This window comes from Physeter macrocephalus, unplaced genomic scaffold (genome assembly GCF_002837175.3).
Source record: "Physeter macrocephalus isolate SW-GA unplaced genomic scaffold, ASM283717v5 random_1402, whole genome shotgun sequence".
NCBI lineage: Eukaryota > Metazoa > Chordata > Mammalia > Artiodactyla > Physeteridae > Physeter > Physeter macrocephalus.
In genome coordinates, this window is record NW_021146248.1 from 383 (window position 1) to 24,482 (window position 24,100).

Below are 24,100 nucleotides of genomic sequence, written 5' to 3' on the forward strand. Positions count from 1 at the left end.
ACGAAGCCGCGATCCTTCCCCCCGGACGGCACCGCCTGAGGCGGAGAGAGCGCGACCCGTAGTTTCGCCACCGCCGCTGGGATTCACACCCAGGCCTGCCCACCTCCCCGGCACGGGCTCCGCCGCGCCTCCCAGCTGCACGTGAAGTGCAAGGCTAGAGTGCGTGAGCGTGCGTGAGAGAGACGCTGTATGCGTGTGGGCACGCGCTGAGGGGAAAGCACAGAAGGCTGCCACGCCACAGAGCGCTCCCACCGTCACCCCAACTCCTCAGCCCCCGGCCGTGCCCAAGCCCTAAACCCACCCTGGCTTCAAGAACGAAGCTTTGCCTTGCTCGTTCTCAGATCAGGAACTGCTGGGCAGGAGCAGCTTACGTAACGCAGCTGTCCCCACTGCTGGCCCCCCCCACCCCGTGCGTGGACGTGGGCCGGGGCGGGGCTAGGGCGTTACCTGGTTCAGAGCGCCCTGGTGCTGCGGTGCGGACGGCTGCTGCGGCGCAGCTGAGCCATAGGAGCTGGCCATCCCGTACTGGGAGGGGGACCCGTAGCTCTGGTACACGCTCTGGCGGGGGCACACGAAGCAAGGGTTGGCGGCGGGCCGAGTCCTTCCCTGGAGGCCTAGACCTGCCCCCCTCTCCCAGCTGCTCAGTTTGCGATCCTTTACGGTCTCTCACCCTCCCTCTCTCCACCGCATAAAAGCGCCCAATTCCCTCGTGCTGAAAAATTCCCAAATAAAATGATCACGTCCATCTGTCCCACGTTCCAGTCTCTTCGACAACCATTTACTGAGCACCAACCCACCTAAACGCCACGATACGGTGCAGACTAAAGACAAAGAGAACCCTGCGCCAGAGATACACACCACGGCAGACCCTCCCCCGAGCGCCCCCTGGCCCCACGCACCCCGGCAGGGGTTCCCGGCTCCAGTCGATGGTGTAGGCCGAGCCGTCCTGGAGCCTCGCCTGCAGCACCTCCTTGAGCAGCTTCTCCGTCCGGTCCTTGTCCTCCTCCGACTCGCAGGCGGTGAAGCAGCGCTCCACGTACTCCTTCATGTCCTGCGGCCAGTCGTCGGGCTTCCCGGACAGGTTCCCCCTGGCGGAGGGAGGGCAGGTGCAGACACTCGGTTGGGGAGCGGCACCCCACGACCCAGCCAGGACCCTCATCACCGCCCCTCCTGGGCGGGCGAGCCCACGGGAGGTGGGGGCGCCCGCTGCTTCGCAAGGAGCAGGCCGTGCCAGTGGGCCGCACGCAGATGCTGAGCACGGTGCCCAGGGGCTGGGGCAGGGCAAGGCGGTGGCCGTCACCTGTGGTTCTGGGCCTTCTCGGGGTTGGGCTGGGGACCGAAGCTGCCGTGCTGGCCCTCCGTGGTGGAGCTGAAGCTCTGGCTTGTGACAGCGAAAGGCCGTTTCTGAATGTTGAACTTGAGCCCGCCAGTCCCAGGAGCCGCTGTGAGGGCAGCGAAAGCTGGTGTGAGGCCCCCCAAGACCCACGTGGGCGGCCCCGCCCCCACCCCCGGGGCGGGAGCCGTGAGCTCCAGAGAAGGGCGCCCGTTCTGAGCGGCCCCACGCAGCGCCCCGGGAGGTCCCAAGGGCGGAAGCAAGGTCCGAGCACCCCACGTGCCTCGCGCCAGGAGTCCTGTGAGGCCCCCTCCCTCCGCGGACAAGGCCACTCACGCTTCATGCGGTTCCACAGCTGCTGGCCCTTTTTGGGCTTGGCGGGCTCGCTGTAGCCGTGCTGCCCGTAGGCCTGGCCCGAGGCGGATCCTGCCTGGCTGTGCTGCGTGGCAGGGGCCGTCCCGGGCTGCGGGCCGCTGCTCAAAGGGTGAGCCCCCCGCGGGGCACTGGAGGGCTGAGGGGGCTGGGCCGCCGGCAGCTGCTGAGGGGGCGCCTGGTAGGACAGGCCTTCGTCCATGCCCGGGACCGGGGGCTGTGGGCGGAGCGGCCGCTGAGGCGGGAGCGGGTGCCCCGGGCTGGCCCTCGCGTGGGGTCCTCGGCCACCTCAGCCCTCCACTCCGCGGCCGGACGCTCCCCGGCCTCGCCACCCGCCCCGGCCCAGCAGCTCAGGCACCGCGCTACGCTCCCACGGCGGCACCCCCGCCCCGGCGGCCGCTGCCCGAGCACGTGTCATGTGCCCGTCAAGACACACGCGGGGCACACGCTCGCGGGAGCCCTGCCACGAAGCCGCGATCCTTCCCCCCGGACGGCACCGCCTGAGGCGGAGAGAGCGCGACCCGTAGTTTCGCCACCGCCGCTGGGATTCACACCCAGGCCTGCCCACCTCCCCGGCACGGGCTCCGCCGCGCCTCCCAGCTGCACGTGAAGTGCAAGGCTAGAGTGCGTGAGCGTGCGTGAGAGAGACGCTGTATGCGTGTGGGCACGCGCTGAGGGGAAAGCACAGAAGGCTGCCACGCCACAGAGCGCTCCCACCGTCACCCCAACTCCTCAGCCCCCGGCCGTGCCCAAGCCCTAAACCCACCCTGGCTTCAAGAACGAAGCTTTGCCTTGCTCGTTCTCAGATCAGGAACTGCTGGGCAGGAGCAGCTTACGTAACGCAGCTGTCCCCACTGCTGGCCCCCCCCACCCCGTGCGTGGACGTGGGCCGGGGCGGGGCTAGGGCGTTACCTGGTTCAGAGCGCCCTGGTGCTGCGGTGCGGACGGCTGCTGCGGCGCAGCTGAGCCATAGGAGCTGGCCATCCCGTACTGGGAGGGGGACCCGTAGCTCTGGTACACGCTCTGGCGAGGGCACACGAAGCAAGGGTTGGCGGCGGGCCGAGTCCTTCCCTGGAGGCCTAGACCTGCCCCCCTCTCCCAGCTGCTCAGTTTGCGACCCTTTACGGTCTCTCACCCTCCCTCTCTCCACCGCATAAAAGCGCCCAATTCCCTCGTGCTGAAAAATTCCCAAATAAAATGATCACGTCCATCTGTCCCACGTTCCAGTCTCTTCGACAACCATTTACTGAGCACCAACCCACCTAAACGCCACGATACGGTGCAGACTAAAGACAAAGAGAACCCTGCGCCAGAGATACACACCACGGCAGACACCCAACACAACCAGCAGCGAGCAAAGAAGAAAGGCCAAGCAGAGAAGCCGCCCGGCAGGGTGAGCGGGGGGAACGCCACTCTCAGTAAAGCCTGTCCCAGGAAGCGCGCTCTGAAGGTGCTCTCCGGGCAGCCCTCCGCTAGGCAAGGCCACAGCGAGGGTCGGACGCTGAAAAGGGCCGAGGCGGGGAGCAGGAGTGGCCCTGCTGCGTGCTGAGGTGGAGGAGTCTCTGTGGCAGGGCGGGTGGCCACGGGAGGACCTGGGCACTTACCTCGTGGACCATGCGCAGTTGTCACTGCTGTGGTCAGCCCACCCACTGCCCCCGGACCCCACTGCCCCTGGACCCTGCCCGACTGATCCCACCCCCGTCCCTCCACCACCTGCCCCTGCCGGGCGGGGTGGCCACTCACCACAGGGTAATAGTAGCTGTACGGATAGGCATAGTTGTACTGCTGGTACCACTGGTAGTACTGCTGCTGCTGGAGAGCTGAGGCTTCTGCCTGTGACACGTACTGCGGGGGGAGAGAACCACGCGCCATCAGTGCTGGACGCAGGAGCCCAGGGCTCCGCCAGGGCAGGTCTGGTTACTGGTGGTTAACTGCCAAGGGACAGAACCGGGTCCACATCTCTCCACAGAGAGCCACCACCTCTACCACCGGACACGAGCACCCCTCCCTCCTCAGGCTGGATTCCCAGGGACGACCACATGGTGCCCTAGGCTCAAGGAGGCAGACCTCGCTTCCCCTACTCAAGGGCTCCTGGGTATCTTCAGAGCAGCCTGCCCTGGTGAGGCGAGAGGACACCAAGTGTGTGCGTGCTCCCCGCGCCCGCTCAGGGGACGCAGGTCCCCGGGGACGCTGCTCACCTGTGCACTGGCCACGGGCCCGCTGCTGCTGGCCTTGGCAGAGCTGCCGGCAGCTCCCGCTTTGCTGATGCTGGCCAGGGCCTGGCGGGCCTTCTCCCACTCGGGGTTCTCGTGCATGGGGGTCTCCATGCCACTCTCTCTGCCTGCCCCGGCCACCATGCTGTACTGAGAGGACCTGCAAAAACGGGACATGGAGTCAGCCCGTTCTCCCACTGCACACGGTGGGCAGGATGGAAGCAGGCAAACACCAGGGCTTGAATCCCAGAGCCTCAGTTTTCTAATCTATGACACACTGACAGCCAGTTTCTGCTTCACGGTTTTCAGTGAGCGATAGATGCGATTACCTACCTAAGATGCTTTTCCAGATGCCTGCTACATACAGATGTTAAAAATGAAACAAAAGGATTACCAGTAACCACAAGACTTAAAACAGGACCTGATGCCTAGCATATCTAAAAGCTTTATGAAACCACAAATTCTGTCTAATACCACCTCAGTCAGAAAGTTATGACACTGTTTTGGAAAAAACGAGGAATTAAAAAAAAATGAGCATTAAGCGTTGGAGGCTGCCTCTTTTTTTTTTGCGGTACGCGGGCCTCTCACTGTCGTGGCCTCTCCCGTTGCGGAGCACAGGCTCCGGACGCGCAGGCTCAGCGGCCACGGCTCACGGGCCCAGCCGCTCCGCGGCACGTGGGATCCTCCCGGACCGGGGCCCGAACCCACGTCCCCCGCATCGGCAGGCGCGCTCCCAACCATGGCGCCACCAGGGAAGACCCTAGAGTAGGTTTTGAGCTGAAAAATCTCTATATCTAGATTTTTGGGCACGAACCCGCGTCCCCTGCATCGGCAGGCGGACCCTCAACCGCTGCGCCACCAGGGAAGCCCTGGAGGCTGCCTCTTAATCACAGTCCGTGAAATGAACCATCACGCTTTTGTGAAACAAGCACTGTACTGTGAGAGACGAAAGCTCAAAGGAGTGCCTCATCCCCATCCCTACCCCAGGGGCTGTTGTATCATGTCCCCCCATGCTGTGTGAGGGCCCATCCAGAAGACAACACTGGGTCTTGCTTCCTCTCGCCCTCCCCTCCGACCCGTCCCTCTAGCCTCACTAACCAATCCGTGCTACGCTGATCACCCACGTTGGCCGCCATCTGGACCCTGGGGTGTACGGGGTGGACCTCGGGAGCCAGACTGCTTTTTCACTGTCTGCAAGAAAAAGAACGAATTAGGGAGACTCCAGAAGGAGCAAGAAACATGTCAACAGATAGGGAAGAGAAGCAAATGGGCCCACGAGAAGCCAGACAGAAAAGGGAGTCTGAGAAAGAAGGAGCCAAGGGGTAAACAATCTGAAGAGAATTCTGGGTGTGGAATTAAAGGGCTACAGCCTGAGGGAAAGACCCTGGCCCCTCTGCAGTGCTCTAGGTGGAAAACAAAGGATTTGAAAACAGGGAAGTCCAAATGAGTTTCCCAAAGAGAAAGAGAAGGATCGGAGGCCCATGTGAAGAAAGGGAAGGGTTCGAGGGAAACCCCGAAACAGGGACAGGGTCAGAGGGCAGGGTAGGGGACCTCAGGCAAGGAGCAAGGACGAAGACGGCTTCTGAGAAGAACCTCTAATAAACAAGGGCTAAGTGAACCTCCGGGCTGGGAGACCTGGAAAGACCCCTGAGAGAAAGTCTGTAAAGAGGGAAGCGTTTGAGGAAGCCTTGAGAAAACAGAACACTGGAGAATGGAGAAGTCTGGGAGGAAAAGCGGATTTCTGGAAGCTACTCCTGGAGCAGGAAGAAGTTGAGGGTGCCAGAGAGGAACCCTGGGAGTGAAGAAATGAGTTCTTAGAAAACTCTTAGAAGACTAATTTCAGGAAAGCCCCCTAAGGACAGAGTAAGCCGTACAAGGGAGATTCCTAGAAGCAGCAGTAGACCTGGGAAAAGAGAAGAGGCGAGCCGCTTGGTTGCGGGTCTGGAGAGAAAGCTTTGGGGACGCCCAAAGAGGTCCAAAACATCTTTAGGGACTTGGAGTGGGGTGGAGAGGAGAGGACGGCAAGAACATGAAGGAACGTCCTGGGGGCAAGAACTGGAGGGCCTAGACTTGAGGGAGGAACTGAGAAGTATGGGGGTGCTCAAAGGCGAGTCCCGCTGGAGAATCCGAAAATGCTACAAGAAGTGGAAATATAAGAACAGCAGTCTGGAACTGGGTAAAAGCCTAGAAAATACAAGCCATAAAGAAAAGACCGAACGGAATTGGGCGGAAGGGTGGGGGGCAGGGAGGTGGGGGGGGGTCACGAGTGGGGATAGTGGGGGGAGCCCTGGAACAGGAAGAAAAGTGGGGGTGAGGTCTGGGGGAGCCTGGAGGGAGGTTTCTGGGCGGGGGCGAGAACCGGAGGCAAGGGGGCACCTGGCCGTCCCGCAGGCCCGGGGAAGGCACAGGAGGGCTCCGGGTGGAGGAAGAGCTCGCCCGGATCCTCGCCACTGCCCCCGGAACCACCGCCCCGGCCAAGCCGCGCGTGCGCACCACGTCCCCGGGTGGGGGGAAGAAGACAGTGCAAGAGCCGCCCGTCGCCAGGGGCAACGTGGTCCTCCCGAAGGAACTGCTGGGTCAATGGGGGTTGAAGAAAGGGGTGCTCTGGGCCCAAAAATTCCGAGCGCGCGGGTGGGAGCAGACGCCGACGGCGCAGGCGCGAGGGTGCGCAGCCGCACTCCCCACCACTCGTGCGCAGGCCCAGTGGCCCGGGCTCCTCCACACCCAGTCGTCGCTCGCGCGCGGCGTCCGTTGATGCGACCGCCGCCGAGGCCTCCGGGTCCGCGGGGCGTAAAGCCAAAAGGAAACGCCGCCTCCACCCGCCCGCCGCTGCTCGGTACACCCACCTCGTCCGTACGCCCCCGGGACTCGTCAGCGGCGGCTCCGAATGATAGCAACACGGCCGCAGGACTGCTCCCCACCCGGCTGGCTCTTGTCTTCCTTGGGCTTCGACGCCCGGATCGTGGCGTCTTGACGTCACGCGAAGGCCTCGCTCCGCCTCCCTCGTCCCCAGGCAGCCAATAGACGCCACGAGCGTGACTTGAGCTCCACCCCTTCCGCCTACGCAGCCACGCGGTGGGCGTTCTTAATGCAAGCCGGAAGCCGGGGTGGGGACGGTGGCCCCGAGGGGACACGCGCGGCATAGTTCTCAGGTTCCGCGCCCTTCCACGCATCCTTGTTTTGGTTCAGTTGGTGGTAGCCATTACTATTCCTAGACACAAATTAGTGTGATGAGAGTTCTAAGACTATCCATCGTGTAGTGATGTGGAAGACGAGGGAAGAGAATGATGTACCCAAAGAAGGCAAGAGAACATGAGAACAGCCTCCCTCCGGAAAGGGGAGCTTCCCTAGTAAATAAAACTGGAATGGCGTACCTGGCAGAGGGAATGGCGTGTGCTAACACACAGAGGCGGGAAACGCGCGTACCTTGGGGAGACGGCGGGGGTCAGGTGGCTGTGGCAGAAGTGTGCGGGGTCCTGGCGTCAAGAGATAGATCTGTGGAGGTGGGCAGGTAGCAGATCCTGAAAGGCCATCGATGTCCGGCTGAGGAATTGGGACCATCCCAAGTTAAAAAGGCCCGTCTTTGAACTCCTTGCAACTAATATTTTTTGTTTGTTTGTTTTTCGGTACGCGGCCCCTCACTGCTGTGGCCTCTCCCGTTGCGGAGCACAGGGTCCGAACGCACAGGCTCAGTGGCCATGGCTCACGGGCCCAACCGCTCCGCGGCATGTGGGATCTTCCCGGACCGGGGCACGAACCCGTGTCCCCTGCATCGGCAGGCGGACTCTCAACCACTGCGCCACCAGGGAAGCCCCGCAACTAATCTTTTGAGTATGCCAGCTGTTCCCACCCAGGGCTCTGATTGGGAAAATTATCCAGTCCAGTTCACGCGCCACTCACTGTAGTTATAGCAGGTGGTATTTAAGATGCAGCGATTTCCTTTCCATTTTCTGTTATTAAAAACTTTTCTGTTGATAACTTGGTGTCATTTTGTTAGCACAGTTGATCTTTTTTTCCATCCTTTTACTTGTTTTTTAATTAAACTTTTTGTTTTAGTGTAATTTTAGGCTTACAAAAATGTTGCAAAGATAATTCAAAGTCCTGCCTACCTTACACCCAGTTTCCCCCAATGCTGTAGTATGTTTGTTAAGACTGTGACACCAACACTGGCACACTACTGTTAACTGCAGACCTTATTTGAATTTCACAACTTTCCCCTTTATGTGCCTTTCTCCTTCATGTGCCAGAGCCCAATCCAGGGTACCCCATTGCTTTTAGCATCCCTTTACTTTTAGCCCTTACATTTCAGGTGGGTTTATTTTACATAACGTATAGTTCGATCTTTGTTTTTTACCCAAGCGTACAATCTCTGCCTTTTAAAAGAGGTGTTTATAACTATTGTAATGTGATCACTGGTAAGGTTACATTTAAATCTGTCGTCTTGCTATTTGGTTTCCGTTTGTCCCATCTTTCTTTGTTCCCCTTTTCCTGCCTTCTTTTGCTTGAGCATTTTTAAAAAATAGACTTTATTTTTTAGAGCCCTTTTTTTTTGGTCTTTTTTTTCTTGCTTAGGGCTTCCTGATTACAGTTCACTCCCAGGCCCCTTGGCAGGAAATCAGGCAGCCTGAATCTCAGGGTACCCTGTGAGCATCCTACATTTCAGGGAGCACCAGCTTCCAGACACAGACTCAGAGTCACTAGAGGGCAGTATTTGAGAGCAAAGCAGCTAGAAGTGCAGATGGGCCAACCCCAGGGCCAGACAGCTCACCCAGTCTTGAGAAATAGTGAGTCCATGAGGGTGGCCCCCCCGTGTCCCTCTCTGGAAACTGTGATCCATTTCTCTCTCCCAGCTTCAGGCCCACTCATTGAAGCCTTCCTTGAACATTCCTTTCAGTGTACAAGATGAAAATGATTAGCAAGCGTGGAGCTGTCCCCTACGGCAGGCCCCCACTGGACAGCTGATTTCTGGCACTCTGGGCCAACAAGCCCTGACCCGAAACCCTTGGGGCTGTTTACGCGTTTGGGGATTCAGGATTTTTCAGACTTTCGAGAGAGAACATGGTGTATATTCCACAGAGGACACGGTACCCTCAGTACCCTGCCCAGCACTAGGAAGTAACCCCATCAGTGTTTCTGTAGAGAAATAGATGGACATTCACACCAGGCAGGGAAATAGTCTGTAAGTAACCTCGTGCCAAGTTGGGCTGTGCTGCCCAGTGAGTTCAGGGAAGACTTTTGGTCTAACAGAGCCCTTTGGATTTTGGAATTGCTGAGGAGGGACTGGGGAGCTGTCTTTGACACCCTTCTGGTGGATGACACAGCCGAGGTCCAGCTAGTCGAGTGACGACCCACATCCACCTGGTGGTCAGGAGCAGGCCTGGGCTCTTAACCACAGGGATGCTGCTCGGCGTTTGCCCACTCTGCAGCCACTGTCTGTCACTCCCACCTCAAATCTCTCCTCTCTCAGGCTTTCTCCCAAGATTCCAAACCCAGCCAAGAGCTGTCATGTTCCGGGAGCCCTGCTCTACAGCGGTTTACTGGGCTCGTCCTCTTTCTATGGACTTTAGTTTCCAGAGTTTAGATGATCGAAGTATCGTTGCAGCAAACAGCGCCTAAAATACATCCTTACGTGTCTCTGCTTTATTTCCATAAATTGATTCCCAAAAGTAGGACTGTCGGGTCAAAGGGTCTATCACACGTGAGCAGACTATTTTTTTCACCGGACTGCAGCCCATAGCCTCAGGAGCGGTGCATGAGCCGTTCCGACACATCCTTGCCAGCACGGGACGTGAGCCCTCCTTTCCTTTTATGATAATCTTATCATTTTAAATTTATAATAATTCTTTGTCACTGGGTGGTGAAAACAAAGTTTCTGCTCGTTTCCCGGTGCGCTTCCTAATGATTAGAGTGAATGTCCTTTAGTCTGTTCACTGGCGTTGGGATTTTCACTTCACTGAATGTTCATCTTAGTTGCTTATTTTCAAGTTGCGTCATCTTTTTCTTGGTTTGTGGAAGCTTTGCAGATTATACGTTATGTATTAAGAATTACATATTTCTTTGCCATGTGTGTTTTTAGAAAAACAAACTGTTTTCCCCAGACTGTCAATTTGCCTCTTGACTTTATGGTATTTTTTTCACTCCACAAGTTGTCAAATAAGTTATCTTTTCCTTTCCGTCTTTAGGATACCTTGCTGAAAATCCTGTCCCTCCAACCGAGATACACAATATACAAAAGTCTCCTCTTTTCCCTTGAAATATTTCTGTCCCTTTACTTGTCTACATTTAGGTTTTCCACCCATATTGTATGTAGAATGTTTTCTTCCAGCTGGAGAGCTAATCATGTCAGCATTCCTTCGAAACCAGTCCTTTTCACCCCGACTTGAAATCTGGCTTCTGTCATATGTACACACACACTGAGATCTATTTCTAGGCTCTCTCTTCTGTTCCAGGGATATGCGTCTCTTCCTGCGTCAGGACATGTGTGCTGCTTTTAGATCAGGGGTGGGGGGGATTTTTTTTTTTTTTTTTTTTTAAAGAACAATCCCTTTGGAACTGCTGCAGAGCCTGGACAGGAGAGAAACACCTGGCGGCCAGGAGGCAGGGTGAGAGCAGAGGTGAAGAGAATCTCCACCCCCCAACCACAAGGCCAGATTGGGGGAGGGGAGAAAAAAGGACCCAGCTGCTTGTAAAATAAAGTCGTCCCTTTTATTTCAAATCAACCCTTTCCCAAGTTGATGCTGCAAGTGGAGATCAGGGGCCCTAAGCCCACTGGGGTGTGGCAGGGCGGGGGCGCTCACATCCCTTCAGGGCTGAGAGGCTGTGGGTCTGGCTGTCTGCCCGCTGCCCGGCCAGCTCAGGGCCCTGGCCTACCCCCTTGGCTTACTTCCAGGGCTAAGGACACATAGAGGGGGCAGGGCAGGCGGGAAGGCAGTCCTGTTTAAGGTGTCCGTAGCCAGGGCATTGTTAGTGGTGGGAGCCCAGTGAGGCTGGGTTAGTGGGGTCTTCTCCGGCAGCTGGGGAAGGAACTGCAGAGAGAGGCAAAGATCGGACCAGATGCAGGCAGAAGGGCCGCCCCGGAGCCCACAAGGAGGGAAGGAGGGCGGGCAGAGGCGGGCTTTGGGAGCTGGGGTGTCACTCTAGATGCTCACCGGAGATGGGGAACAGGCTCCAGTCTGGCATGGAGGAAGGGCTCAGATAGATGACTGCCACTGCACGAAGCGCTTGGATTCCTGCCAGGGAGATGTGGGGCGAGAGAGGGCATGACTAGGGAATCTGGCTTTATAGTGTGGGCCCTCAGACCCAGGGGTCCGGGCCCCCAGCTCCTCCCCTCAGACCCAGGGGTCCGGGCCCCCGGCCCCTCCCCCCTCAGACCCAGGGGTCCGGGCCCCCGGCCCCTCCCCCCTCAGACCCAGGGGTCCAATACCTGAGGGTTGAAAGGGTCGTCATCATCTGTGTCATCATAGTCGTCACTGGGGTGCAAGGGGGGGAGTGGCAGAGAAACAGGATGGGGGTCCATCAGGAGGCTGCCCCCTAACAGTGGCTCAATGGTTCTCCACCATCCCCTCCGCCAAGACCCTGCCACCCTCCCCTCCTGACCTGGGTGGGAAGAGGGCCCAGGCGCGGGGCAGGCTGCAGAGGGCGGTGGCCAGGGCCCCGGCAGACAGGAGGGAGAAGAGCAGCAGGAAGAGCAGGCCTTCCAGGGCGTCCTCACACAGGCCCCGCAGGGCTGCGCCATAATCCTGGGGTGGGGGGAGAGGGCGTCAGCGGGCCATGCACACGGCTCAGACCGTCCGCCTGGCTGTGCACCGTTGAACAAGTGCCTCAGTTTCCTCCCCGGTCGCCTGTGCTCAGCACAGGGCCTGGCACGCAGAAAGCGCTCAGCACACGGTAGGCACTGTGGTCACTGTCATTATCACACCTGCAAGCAGGAACCCAAGTTGCGGCTTCCTCTCCATCACCGAGAACCCTCCCCCCCGCCCCCCCAACGCCCAGACACCACAGCAGCTCAGCCTTGGTTGAGGGCCGGGCGTCTCCACCTGGACGCTTCTGACGTGGGGGCAGATCAGTGTGTGTGCTGAACGGGGTGGCAGCGGGTGGCGCCTCTGCACTGCAGGTCCTTGACCAGCAGCCCCGGCCACCAGCCACGAGATGCCAGTAGCACCCCCTCCCCCAGCCGCAACACCTAAACATGTCTCCACACGTTGCCACCGTCCCCTGGGGCAAAACCGCTGGCTTAGAACAACACTGAGAATAAGGTTTAGAAGAACAACTGGTGTAGAACTGCCCCCTGCACATAACGCACACTCAGTAAACACTGGCTGACATTACTGTCACCCCCGGAAATCGGCAAAAGCACCATTTCCTGAACGGCCAGCCATAAGTCACTCAGCAGGGGCCGGCCGAGGGCCTGCTCTGTGCCAGGCACTGCTCCAAGTACCGGGGACACTTCAGCAACCAGGCCCCAGAAGGTCGCTTCAGACCACAATGAGCTAATGAGAGCAGTACTGGGGTCCCGACAGCAAGATGGCACCCGCAGGACGGAACCCGGCCGATGGGAGGTGGGGGACTGCTGTCCGGGAGAGCCGCCAGGCTGCTGGGGGAAGGGGTGCGGGCTAGGGGGAAGCAAAGGGCTGAGGCCAAAACCGGCCAGGGCCAACCGCACAGGCCGCGGAGGTCAGGCGAGAAGCCAGGACCTTAATCCGCCTGCAGGGGTAATTGCGGGTTTTAAGTGCGGGAAGAAGATCAGATTGTGCTTAAAAGGCTCACTGGGCTGTTGGCTGCTGTGCGGAGAACAGACGTGGGCCGGCAAGCAGGGGGCAGGCAAGCAGGGAACGGGGAAGAGGCCCTGTGGCCATCGGGAGCAGCGGTGACAGTGTGAGCCGCGCTCAGAGTCCAGAGGGGCTTCAGAAGGGCCAGCAGAACTTGCTGGAGGACTGAACAGGAAGCAGAAAGGCTATTCCTAGGTTTCTGGGTCTAGGCAGAGGCTCCCCTGCGAGAAGAATTCGGGGAGGGCGACAGGGGTCACCTTGTGCAGGCCACGACAGTGTAGCAGTGCCACCAACTGGTGGAAGTTTCCTTCTGTCACATTCAGCGTCTCCTCCAAGGACAGCAGAGGCTTCTGCGGTGGCAGGGGGTTGTTATCCCAGGAACTCTTCAGGCTCCGCCCATCTCTCCAGGCCCCGCCCCTTTCTGTGGGCTCACAAGCCAGGGCCACGCCCACGGCCACCGCCCCGCCCCTTTCCTAAGGCTCCGCCCACAGACCCAGGTTCCCGCCCCTCCTTCCCCTGGGAGTCGGGGTGAAGAAGGGGCACCCGGCCCGCCGACCTGAGCAGAAGGGAACTGGGGGACAGCTTCTCGCTCCAGCCCCTGCAGCTGGGAGTGGATGTTGGCCAGAGCTCGCTGGGACAGAGTCAGCCTCTGCGGGAAGCCAGAGGGAGGGAGGAGGACCCAGCGGTTGACACCCCCAGCCCACTCGGCGCCTTCATCCTCCCCCAGGATCCCTAAGTCTAGGCCCCAGCCGCGCCCTCCTCCACCCGGTTCCCTTGCCCGCAGCCCGAACCTGTTGAAAGGGGTTGGAGACGGCCTGGTTGCAGAGGAAATAATAGTTCAGGATGTCTGAAGCGGCAAGGGAAGAGGGGAAGAGGGGGGAGGCTGTGAGCCCGAGCCCCGGGGCCTCCCTGGGGAAAGGCGGGAGGGGGCAAGGCCACACTTTCCACCCCTCCCAGCTCAGGACCCTCCTGTGGTCCCAATGACCTCGCATCCTGAGACTGGCAGCCCTCCCAGCCCCTGCTCCCTTCGGCTCCAGCCACAGCCAGAAACACGCTGAGCTACACACTCCCGGGGAGCCCCTGCTTCTGCCACCCTCCCCGTGACTCAACTGTGCTCCCCCCATTTTCTCCAAGTGGCCAAATCCTCCCATCCCTCAGCTCCAGCCTGAGGACCCCTTTCTCCTGACTCCATCATCTTTATCCCTCCCTCTGTCCCAGCGCACCAGGGGAGGTGCCGAGAGCTTCTGCAGAACTGGGCAGGGCCTGGCGGCCGGCTGCGCACCCTCACCCCATCCCAGGAGGACCGCGCAGAGAGGCCCGAGGACCCAGGGCGTGCGCCTGGAGATGAGATCACCTGAGCCAAGGCCAGTCTCCTCCCGGGTCAGGTTCAGGATGTAGGTGTCCGGACCGGAGCAGAAGTCGCTGAGGCCCTGAGAGGGGCAGCAGGAAAGGGGGCTCAGAACAGAAACCGCCCCCATTCCACACTCCCACAGAACTGAGTGCCCTCTAGCCCCCCCTCCCTCAGACCCAGGGGTCCAGGCCCCCAGCCCCTCCTCCCTCAGACCCAAGTGTCCAGAAGTCCAGTCCCTCAGGACCTAGGAAACTGGCTGGAAACTTCAGAACCTGCGTTCCTGGCCCCCAAGTCTTTCCCCTCAGGACCTAAGGCATTTATTCCCATCCTGCCCCAGGATCCAGGAGTTAGGGGCCTTTGGCACCCTTAAGTCTTGGAGCCCAAGGGCCTGTCCTGCACCACTCACCACGGCTGTAGCTGCCTCCAGGCCCATGGAGCCCCAGCTCAGGACAAGAACCAGAAGACTCATCACCGTCATCCTACGGTGGGGAGGAGAGATTGGACTTGGGGGTTCTGGGCTCCTTAATCTCCCCCCTGGCCTCTTCCCTCCCCCCACCCCTAATCCCATCACAGCCCCAGCCCTACCCTCCACCCACCTCTGGAGCCAAGAGGGTAGCAACTAGGGGCAGAGAAGCTGTTGGGGGAGAGGTGTGGACCCGTGGCTGCTGACGTCAAACTGAACATCTGGCCCTGCTGGGGGAGGACACGGGGTGAGGGGCTGGCCGGATCCAGCCCACGTCTGTCCCCGCCTTGCTCCGGACCGCCCACCCCTGGGCCCCATTTCCCTGCTCTGAATCCCGCAGGAGCTTGCTCCCAGGTTCACCCGTCGCTCGGTCAGCCCCCCTCTCAGCCCAGGCTCCTCCTCCCAGGAGCAGAGACAGCTCCAGGGCTGAAATCGCCTTCCAGGTTTTCTCGGGGGTTGGGGTTTGGGGGGGATCAGCACTGGAGGGTGGTCAGCAAGAAAGAAGGGCACCTGGAGGGAGCCAAACTGAAGGCCTGGCCCCAAGCCCCACACCTGCCCTGCCCACTGTGCTTCACCATCTTCAAGCTTCAGGGGGGCCTGGATGGGATGGCAGGACCTCTCACCCCGGGGGGAGTGTGGGAACGGTGGCGGGCGCAAGCGTGGCCCCCCTCAGGGCCAGGGAGGATACAAAGCCTCCTCCAAGTGGGATAGGCTGGCCTAGGTGGAATCCCAGCTCCAGCGCTTTCTGGCTGTGCAGCCTTGGGCAAGTGGCCTAACCTCTCTGAGCACCAGTCTCCCTTTCTGTTGTACGGGGAGAAGGAAAGGGCCTCCTCATAGGGTTAGTGCGAGGGTTCCAGAAGAGCATCGGGCATACGGAATGAACCTTTAAGCAAGAGCGTGGTCCTCGATTCCGCCACACCACACGAGAGCTTTCTGCCTCAGGGCCCTCACCTTCCAGAGAGGCATCCGACAGGCACCTCCTTCACAGGGTTGTCATAGCAACCGAGAGGGTCAGTGATCACCCCGATCCTCAGCACAAGCATCACTATCATTGCTTTTCTAGGATTTTGGTGCACTTCTTGCTGTGAGGACAGCCTGTTTCCTGCCCGCCCCCTTCCTGGGCAGCTCTGAGCCTGATTTCTCTGTGCCAGCCCAGACCAGGAACTCCACGGAGGTTCGTGGGACAAGGGAATGAAACCAGCGTGAGCCTGGGAAGGACCGTGGCCCCTCTCGGAAGAGCGCTGTAGGATCTCAGTGACACGCGCCACTGCCAAGAAGCCACCCAGACTTACACAATCACAAGCCACTTGCTCTGCTTCGCCAGGCCCAGGAGGGTGAAGAGGCAGACCAGTAGCTCCAGAAGCAGCAGGAGAACGTAGGCCAGCCACCTGGGGAGGGGGTGACAGGGGTGAGGCGGAAGCAGCAAATCCAGCCCTTCATGTGCCAGGCTCCCAGACCGGGACTCGGCGGAGGGTGACAGCACCTGCACGTTCTCCCGGCTCTGCCTGGACGTGGGATCTCCCTGGTGCCCAGTCTCCAGGCCACAGCCAGGCTCATCTGTGAAATGGGTGCATCGGGAGGCCGGCCACTGTAGCCATTTAGAGCACAGGTCCCAGGACTGTACCCTGACCGAACCACGCACGAGCCCTGTGACTGGCACGCTCTCAGGGCCCCAGCCCCTCCACTTCCTGCCTGCCTGTGACTTGGTCTCGGTAACCTTGCCTCCCGTGTCTCGGCTTCCCCGCCGGTAACGCGGGGAGAACGGCAGCACCTACTTCCGAAGGTTGTGGCGAGGCCAAGGAGTGGAAACACATAAAGCACCGAGAAGAGGGCCGACATGGACGCACTGAAATATTAGCTTGAACACGAATCGGGAAACTTTTAATGTCGTTTAAGAATTCAGTATTAGTTAATGATCAGTTCACTCTGGTTGGAGAGGAAGACGTACGTGAGACCGCAGCACAGTGCCTGGCACTTAGGAGATGCTCAATAAATGGCATCGCTCTCAGCGATCCCCACGTCGCCGGAGCGGCAAGGGAACCGCCGCCCCCCTCCGCGGCAGCCTCTGCTCAGACCCCCGTGAGGGCTCGCTGTGCCCTTCTTTCCCGGACTGCTGGAGGGTCAGGCTGTCCCCGGAAAGGAGAAGCTGGACCCAGTGGCTCCAGCTGGCCTCCAGGCCTTTGCTCCCCACGTCCCCACAGCCAGCTCGCGTGCCCCAGCTTCACTTCACTTCCGTCAGGGGCAGGTAGCACTTCTGTCCTAAGCCACCAAGAACTCCCCCAGCAAAGCTCTCCCGCTGGGGGCCCCGATTTCCTTCCAGGAGGCCGGCCGTGTTCCTTGAAGGACTCCCTGGTGCCAGGCACTCTCGTATTGGTGAATCCAGAAGCTATTTCCTGTTAATGACGGGTCTGCCTCACCCGGGTGCAGTCCACAGAGCTACCCCCAGCCCCCCTGAATCAGGGCTGAGGCCCAGGGCCTGCACCCCTGAGCTTGGCCAGAACCCAGAACTTGAACTCACTGGGACCCAGGACTGTCTGATGCCCTGCAGGGGGTTCCTCATTGCAGACTGCTTCAGCCCAGGTCTGCCCTCCCCCTGGAGCACAGAATCCAGGACCAAGACTTCCCTGTCTCTGCTCCCATGTCGGGCTGGGACCCTCAGCTGTCGGATGAACAAAAGAAATAATTCCTCGCAGACGAAGCAACGAGGACTCCGTCATGTTGGCTGCTGGGAAAGATGGCCGTCCCAGATGTCCTTCAAATGTCACCTTCTCAGTGTGGCCTTCCCGGATGACCCCCCCCTCTCAAAACTGCCATCCTCTGTCCCCAGACCGTCCTAACGTCTCCCACCTAATTTTCGCCAGAGCTCTTAACACTCACCACCTTACAGACAATATCTCATTCGTGCATTTGTTTCTTATCGGTCTGCCCACTCTGAGACAGGCAGGAGTCACTCTGTTTTGTTCATCGCTCTATCTTAAAAAAACCCATATTTTACAGACACCCATATAACGTGTGCTGGTCGCCCCGTAAGCACTTGACAGGCAATGACTCAACAGACCCTCCGCAATCCAATGAGGGTATTGCTACCCATCAATCCCACGGGTACCAGATGGGAACACGGAGGCACAGAGCTGGCATGTAACCTGCTTAAGATCACGTGGTTAGGGAGGGCCGTCTGGCTTTAGAGCTCACGGTCCTGACCATTCGGGTACACCGCTCTCACCAGAAGGTGTAAATAAATATCTGTTGGATGGATACACGCGTCAGACGGACAACCGAGGGAGTGAACTAGTTCGCCCGAGATTCAATGAGTGACTTGATGAACGGCTGAGTCAAGGATGAACGAATGAAGGAGTGACTACAGCGAGGGGGGGAGTAAATGGATGGATACTTGAGTGGGCACGGGATCACTTGGTCCGTCTCTCTACGCCAGGGTTGCCGTCACTTGCTGACGCTTAGCACGGATGGTCCTTTGCCGTCGGGGGCTGTCCTGTGCATTGTAGGATATTCAGTAGCATCTCTGGTCTCTGCCCACCTGGTGCCAGTAGCATCCCCTCCCCCAGTTGTGACACCCAGATACGTCTCCCAACGTCCCCTGGGGGCACAATCACCCAGGCAGGGGTTCCCTGCCACACGGAGCAGAAAAAGCGGCCACCCACCTGTACTCCTCCACAAAGGACACATCTTCGGCTACCTGCAGGGGGCTCAGGGGCACTCCCCGCCAGAAGGCCAGCCCCTGGAGCTGCTGGGCCACGGCTTCCGCCTGCCACCGAGTGCCCCGGGTGGCCGCCACCAGCTCCGTGCGCGGCGCCAGCACCTCCTCCAGAGTGGTCAGCTCCGTCCTCACGGCCTCCTCCAGCCTCTCCACCATCTCCAGCACCTGCGCACAGGGGTGGGCCTCGAGTCGGGGGAGGGCGTTCTCTGGGGCGGCCAGGGGTTGGGCGGCAGGGCTGGGGGGGCGAAGGAGGAGTGAGCAGGGGCAGGTATCTGAGATCTGGGTGGCAGGGCCTCTGAGGACTCGGGAAGGGAGGGGAGGGGCTCTGCGGTCCAGCTCATGCAGTTCTGTGGCTTCTCTCAGGAGCTCGGAGAGGCCGGCGGCTTGAGCCCCACGACTGAGATTAAGTCTGGGATCCTAGGTCTGATGCTGGCATCTGCCTTCCTGAGTCTGGGGCCTCACGTCTGGGTTCCAGGGTTGCAACTGCACATGCAATCTGAGGTCTGAGGTCAGGCTGGGTCTCAGTCCCAGGTCTGGCGTCCTGGGGCTGGGGGCGAGAGTGAGGCTTCTGGTCCGAGCCCTGGGTCTGAGCGCCGAGGTCTCTAACCTTGCACCTGGGCCAAGGATCAGGTCTCTGGCCTGGATCTGACCTGAGAGCAGGGGCTGGGTTTTGGTGTTTGGGCTCTGAATGGTTTGGGCTGTGAGCTGAAGTCCAAGGCTGGGGCTGCGTGTGATTTAGTCTCAAATCCCAGATCTGGGCGAAGGTTCTGACGGTGCCATGTGTGAGGCGGCCCTAATCTGTAGTCAGGGCTGGGGGTTGGGCATACGGTCTGAGATCTGCATGTTGGAACCTGACAGTCTGCGTCTGGGGTCCTGGCTCTGAGCTTAGACCCTGTTTCCCTGGGAGGGGGCCCTTCGCCCAGGTGTGGGGAACCAGTCTGGGCGTGGGTCTGGGGTCTGGCCAGCGCCTGGCCCCTCACCAGGTGGTCGATGGCAGTGAGCGTGTGGTCGACAAGCAGCAGTGCAGAGCTGAGCTGGGACACCCCATCACTGGTCTCGCTGTTGCCATAGAAACCGATGCCAATGCCAGCGCTAAGAGGAGGAGGGAAGGGAAATCACAACCGGTCCTGGGACCCTGGGGGCCGCCACGCCCCCCCCCCACCTCCTCACACACCCAATCTCATCTCCCGCCCCATCCCATTGGTCCAGCCCATCGTGGGAAAGGAACGTCTCCAGCCTGGCCCCCACCAGTTGCCAAGGTAACGGGAAGGTCTCACTCCCCCGGCCCTGGGACGTCATTGTGATGCTAATGGTGGGTGGGGAGAGGTGGAGGGGAGCAGGCCCCCAGATTTAACTCGCACCTCCCCGGAGTGAAACGCTGCCATGCCAGCCCCGGGACGGCGAGTCCTCCCCCTAGTGACTGCCGGCCCACACCCAGGCCCTCCATCCTTTCCCCAAGTATCCGGGGTCCTCAGCACCTGTCCCTTCTGGACGCAGCCGTCCCCTCCCCCGCCTCCCGGGGGTTCCACGGAGCCGCCAGCTCCTGGGGGACCCCAAGCCTGGAGCTCCCAGTCTCCCCCCACCCCCAGGACCCAAGCTTCTGGACGGCTGGGAGGGAAGCAAGGGAATGTGGGACCAACGGGCCAGAAGCCGGGCGCCCCCGCCCCTCGGTTGCCGGCACACAGAGCTCCATTGTGGGGCCTGAATACGGGCCCCCTCCCTCTCCCCCCGCGACACACTGGGTCCCTCCGCGGAGGGGGCCAGGCCTGGAGCGGGGCGGCGGACGCCCCGACGCCCTCAGTTCCCAGCCCCGCGCTACGCAGGCCCCCGCCCCCTGCCCTGGGATCCGACGGCGCTGGCTCCGGCGCCCGCACCCATTGTTCACAGGGCTACAAAGCTGCTCTTGTTCCCCGGCCACGGGGGCTGGCCGTGCCTCTCCCGCACGGGGCCTCGGTCCACCTCCCCGCCCCCCTCCGCTCAGGAGAGCGCGAAGAGGACGCGTCCCGGGACTCCCGGTCCCCTCCCCCACCCCCACCTCCCTCCACGCGCCCCCACCGCTGCTACCCGCAGGGGCGGGGCTCCCAAGCCCCAGGTCGGGGGCAGGTCCTGAGCGCCCAGATCTGCCCTGAGGGGTGGGTGCTGCCCTGCCGGGGAGGGGCTGCGCTCAGAGCTGGCTCTTGGTAAACGGTGGGTCCTCACTGCTCTGATTCTCCCACCCCTGAGGGTGTCCCAGAAGGTGGCCCCTGGGCTCCTAGGCGTTTGGGGGTCCGAATCTCCACTTGGCCCACCTGGCCTTGAAAAGTTGCCTCTCCCTGAGCCTCCCTCTTCAAAACCGGTTGTGACAACTCTGAGCCCAGCAGGGTTACCGTGGGAAGGAGTCAGACCAGCTCAGGGCTGCTCCTCGATTGTAAATGTCCCTTTACCGCCCCTGCCCGGGACACGTCAGCTTCACGAGGGCAGGGACCTTGTCTGGCTTGGTCAGTATGTCCTAGCACGTAGTAGGTACTCAGGAAATAGTTGCTGAATGAATGAATGAGTTAATGAATGACATCCCTAGTTCACATTTATGGAGTCCAGCTGTGAACCAGGCACCGTACATTTCATTTAATGGCACCACAACTAGGAGGTGGGTGTGACTACAGTGCCCATTTTAGAGATGTGGAAACCGAGGCCTGAAGAAACTATACCACTCGCCTAGGTCACACAGCTGTTCCACGGCACAGCCACCAAACCCAGGCAGTCTGACTTCCCAGCCTTTAACCCCTAGGCCATCCCGCCAGGCTGGCTGTCCTTGGGAAGTCACTTCTCCTCTTGGACCTCGGTTTCTCCATCCATCAAATGGGAGCAATTCTCCCCTGCTGGGACACCACCAGGAAGACTGACTGATAGAGAGCTTGGGGAGCCCCATCCCCAGTGTCCACCCACCCTGGGGCCCCATTACCAGCCGACGAGAAGGGCAGCAATGCAGCTCCAAGTGACACAGCCTCCCCCAGGAGGAGGGCTCTTGGCCCCGGGCGGTTCTGGAGGCCGGCAGCAGCAGAAACGGATGAGGTAGACAGCAATAAAAATGAGGCTCAGGCCCAAGCCCAGGCCTGCCAAGGCCACCACCAGCAACAGGGCCTGGGGAAGGGGGTGACATCAGACATCAGAGGGCTTCCGGGCTCCCTCCCTGTGTGGCTGGAGGTTCTGGCTTTGGGATCTCAGGGCAGGTGGAAGGCGTCCCTGGCTAGCTGGGGGGATTTGTGAAGAAAGACGGCATTCCCAGCCCCTCCCAGGCTGGCAGCCAGGGCTCTGGGACCTGGGGCTGGAGGGAGCTTCCAACTGGGGGGCCCAAGTCTTGGGTTCAACTTCTGCTCTGCCCTCCAAAGGCTGTGTGACCTTTGGCAGGGGCCCTCCCCTCTCTGGGCCTCGGTTTCCTCCTCACCCAAACGAGGTAGTTGGAATGAAGCACCATCCAAGGACATGCCAAGACCTGGACCCCAGACCCTTGTGGGACCGGGGGTTGGGAGGGGGCGCCCGTTCCTGGCGATGTGTGCCAGGTTGGGGGTGGCAGGCTTCCTGCTCCATCCCGCCTCCCCCGCGCTGGTCCTCCCCACCCACCGTTTGCTTCCTCTGCCCTGAGGCTGAGCTCTGCACACCCACCGCAGGGTGAGTCTGTCACCCAGGGACTCAGGGGGAGGGGGCGTGACAGCCTCCGTGACAGTTGTGTGCGTGTGTGTGTGTGTGCGCGTGCCCGTGCAACTCAGAGCTGGGGACTGGGAGGATGGGAGAGTGAAGACAGAGCAGGGGCGAGAGGAGGATGGGGGGAAAAAAGAGAGAGAGAGAGAGAAAGAGGTAGTGTGTGAATGTACGTGTGAATGTGTATATGAACATATGAGCGTATGAATGCGTGTATACTTGACGCATGTGTGTGCATGTGTGTGAGCATTTGCATGAGTGCAAGAATGTGTGTGTAAATGTGAAGGTGTGGGTGTGTATACGTGTGAGTGTGAGTATATGGGTGTGTATATGTGTATCTGTATGTGGGTGTATATGTGTGCATATGTGTATATGTGTGAGGGTGTGCGTCTAATTGTGTGTGTGTCCCCCCAGCACGGGGGCACCCAGTCCCTGATTATTTTCCCAGCTGTCCCCTTCTGGGGTGTGTGTCCCAGCACTGTCACCCTGACTGCTGTCTGGGGCAGTGAGCCTCCCTGATTGCCTCTGGCGGTGGCTGGGGCGCGGACCCCGCGTGTGGAGGTCTCCTCGGCCGTGAGCAGGTGGCCGCGGACTGGCTCTGGAGGCTGGGATTGTGTAGCCAGCAGGCTGTGTGGTAGAGGGGCTGGCAGTCCCCGTTTGGTGGGGACAGAGCGGCGTGGAGTAGGCAGGGAGGAGCTGCTTACAGCCGGCTCAGCCCAGCCATGACCCAAATAGCTCAGAATACAGCACACGCCCCCCCCCCCCCCCCCCCCTCCCCCGCCCCCCCCCCCCTTGCCAATCCCCAGCCCCCTGTCCCGGGCACCCCCCAGGACAGATCCGAGGGGTTCAGACCTTACAGGCAGGGCCCAGGACCCGTCCCAGGGCTCCACCATCCTCCCCACCCCCTTCCCCGTCCCCAGCTCAGCCAAGCCTTGCTCATTAATCTCAAAGTCAAGGACTTGAATTCAACTGGGTCAGGGGACAGTTCTTTCGCCCCTGTTGGAGCTGACCCAGGCTGGGCCCCCTTCCCCAGGGACCCCGGTTTCCTTAAGGTCCCCCGCCAGCCCCACCCTCTGGCCCCGTTTCTGTCATCCTCCAGACCCCAAACCGAACCTCACCCTCGCCCCCCTCCATCGACCTGACTGACCGCCCCTTCCGTCCTGGGACAGGCTGGAAGTCTCTCCCAGCGCCTCCACCTGCTTTTCCCAGCTCCAGTCCTAAACCCCCTCACCCCCTTCCCCATTTCAGGTCTCAGTCCCGTCCCAGAATCAGGGCATCCCCCAGCTGTTTCCCTCTCCACCACGGCAGCTCCTCTCTCTCCTGGGTCCCACCTGAACTGGGACGTATTTAACTGGATTACCCTGATCCCACGAGGGAAGGGGTCGTCTTTTAGGACATGGTGGACCTACCCCCCTGATGACCCTAGCTTCCCGCGCAGCTCTCAGAGACCCGGGAATCCAAGGGCCCCCAGTCCCCTCCCTCCTCTGAGATCCAGGGGTCCAGGCCCCAGCCCTCCCTTATTTAAGGAGCAAGGGGTCTGGTTCCCCAACGCCTGTCCCAGGGGAACCTCCAGGCACGGGAACGCCAGGCTCCTGTTCCCTCAGGTACCCCAAAGTCCCGGCCCGGCTCCCACCCCCAGAGAACACAGGAATCTGTCACCCAGCTCCCAGCCCCCGCCCCCAGGACCCCGTGCCCGCGCCCACCTGCTGGTATTCTTGTTCTTGGGGCGCGAAACCGCTGGGCACCGGGCGGAGCTGGAAGTCGGCGCGGGGCAGCTGGTGGAGCAGATGCACCCAAGCCGAAGGTCGGTAGCCCGGGGGCGCCCCCATGGCCCCCGGGGGAGGGCTCAGCGGGGCGGACGCCGGGGCTGCGGGAGCCTGGGCGGCGGAGCGGGCGCGGGCTGAGCGGGGTCTGGCGGGGCTCAGGGGAGCGAGCGGGGGGTGGGGTGGGGGGGGCGGAGATTGGGGGAGGAGGGGGGGAGGCGCGGGCAGGGCAGGGATGGTGCTGCCCCTGGCGGCTGAGGGGGGAACTGCGGCACCGCGAGTCGGGCTCCCCGCGCCCCCTCGGTGGCGGCGGCTCCCACCTGCGCCCCCCGCGCAGGTACGGCGCTGCTGGCACAGGCGGCCCAACAGAGCTCGGCTGAACAGCGACATCCAGTAGAAGGCCGCTCATCCTGTTATATCACCCTACAGCATAACGATCCCTTT

The 24,100-nt window shown here is 60.7% G+C and overlaps 2 protein-coding genes across 3 annotated transcripts; both read right to left on the bottom strand.

The window, feature by feature from the left end:
• Window positions 1–880: 880 nt before the first annotated feature.
• LOC114485286 (leukocyte receptor cluster member 8-like) lies at window positions 881–6,899 on the bottom strand (the record flags this gene model as incomplete). Its single annotated transcript, XM_028486455.2, has 8 exons — window positions 6,765–6,899; window positions 5,017–5,109; window positions 3,904–4,078; window positions 3,449–3,550; window positions 2,618–2,728; window positions 1,670–1,922; window positions 1,301–1,442; window positions 881–1,088 (listed from the first exon to the last, which is right to left on the bottom strand). Coding segments are annotated over exons 2-8 (1,029 nt in total), but the record flags the coding sequence as incomplete, so codon positions are not given.
• Window positions 6,900–10,601: 3,702 nt separating this feature from the next.
• TTYH1 (tweety family member 1) lies at window positions 10,602–23,799 on the bottom strand. Of its 2 annotated transcripts, XM_007123295.2 has the most exons (14): window positions 23,597–23,799; window positions 21,157–21,335; window positions 19,196–19,307; window positions 18,160–18,380; window positions 15,793–15,888; window positions 14,444–14,516; window positions 14,041–14,116; window positions 13,478–13,533; window positions 13,243–13,335; window positions 12,944–13,036; window positions 11,515–11,657; window positions 11,342–11,387; window positions 11,067–11,147; window positions 10,602–10,943 (listed from the first exon to the last, which is right to left on the bottom strand). In XM_007123295.2, exons 1-13 carry the CDS (start codon window positions 23,720–23,722, stop codon window positions 11,109–11,111), a joined length of 1,353 nt encoding a protein of 450 aa, XP_007123357.1. In that variant the 5' UTR covers window positions 23,723–23,799; the 3' UTR covers window positions 10,602–10,943; window positions 11,067–11,108. The 2 variants fall into 2 exon arrangements, with proteins under 2 accessions (XP_007123357.1, XP_007123356.1); XM_007123294.4 differs by lacking the exon at window positions 11,342–11,387 and having other exon boundaries at window positions 23,597–23,722.
• Between the last annotated feature and the right edge of the window lie 301 nt (window positions 23,800–24,100).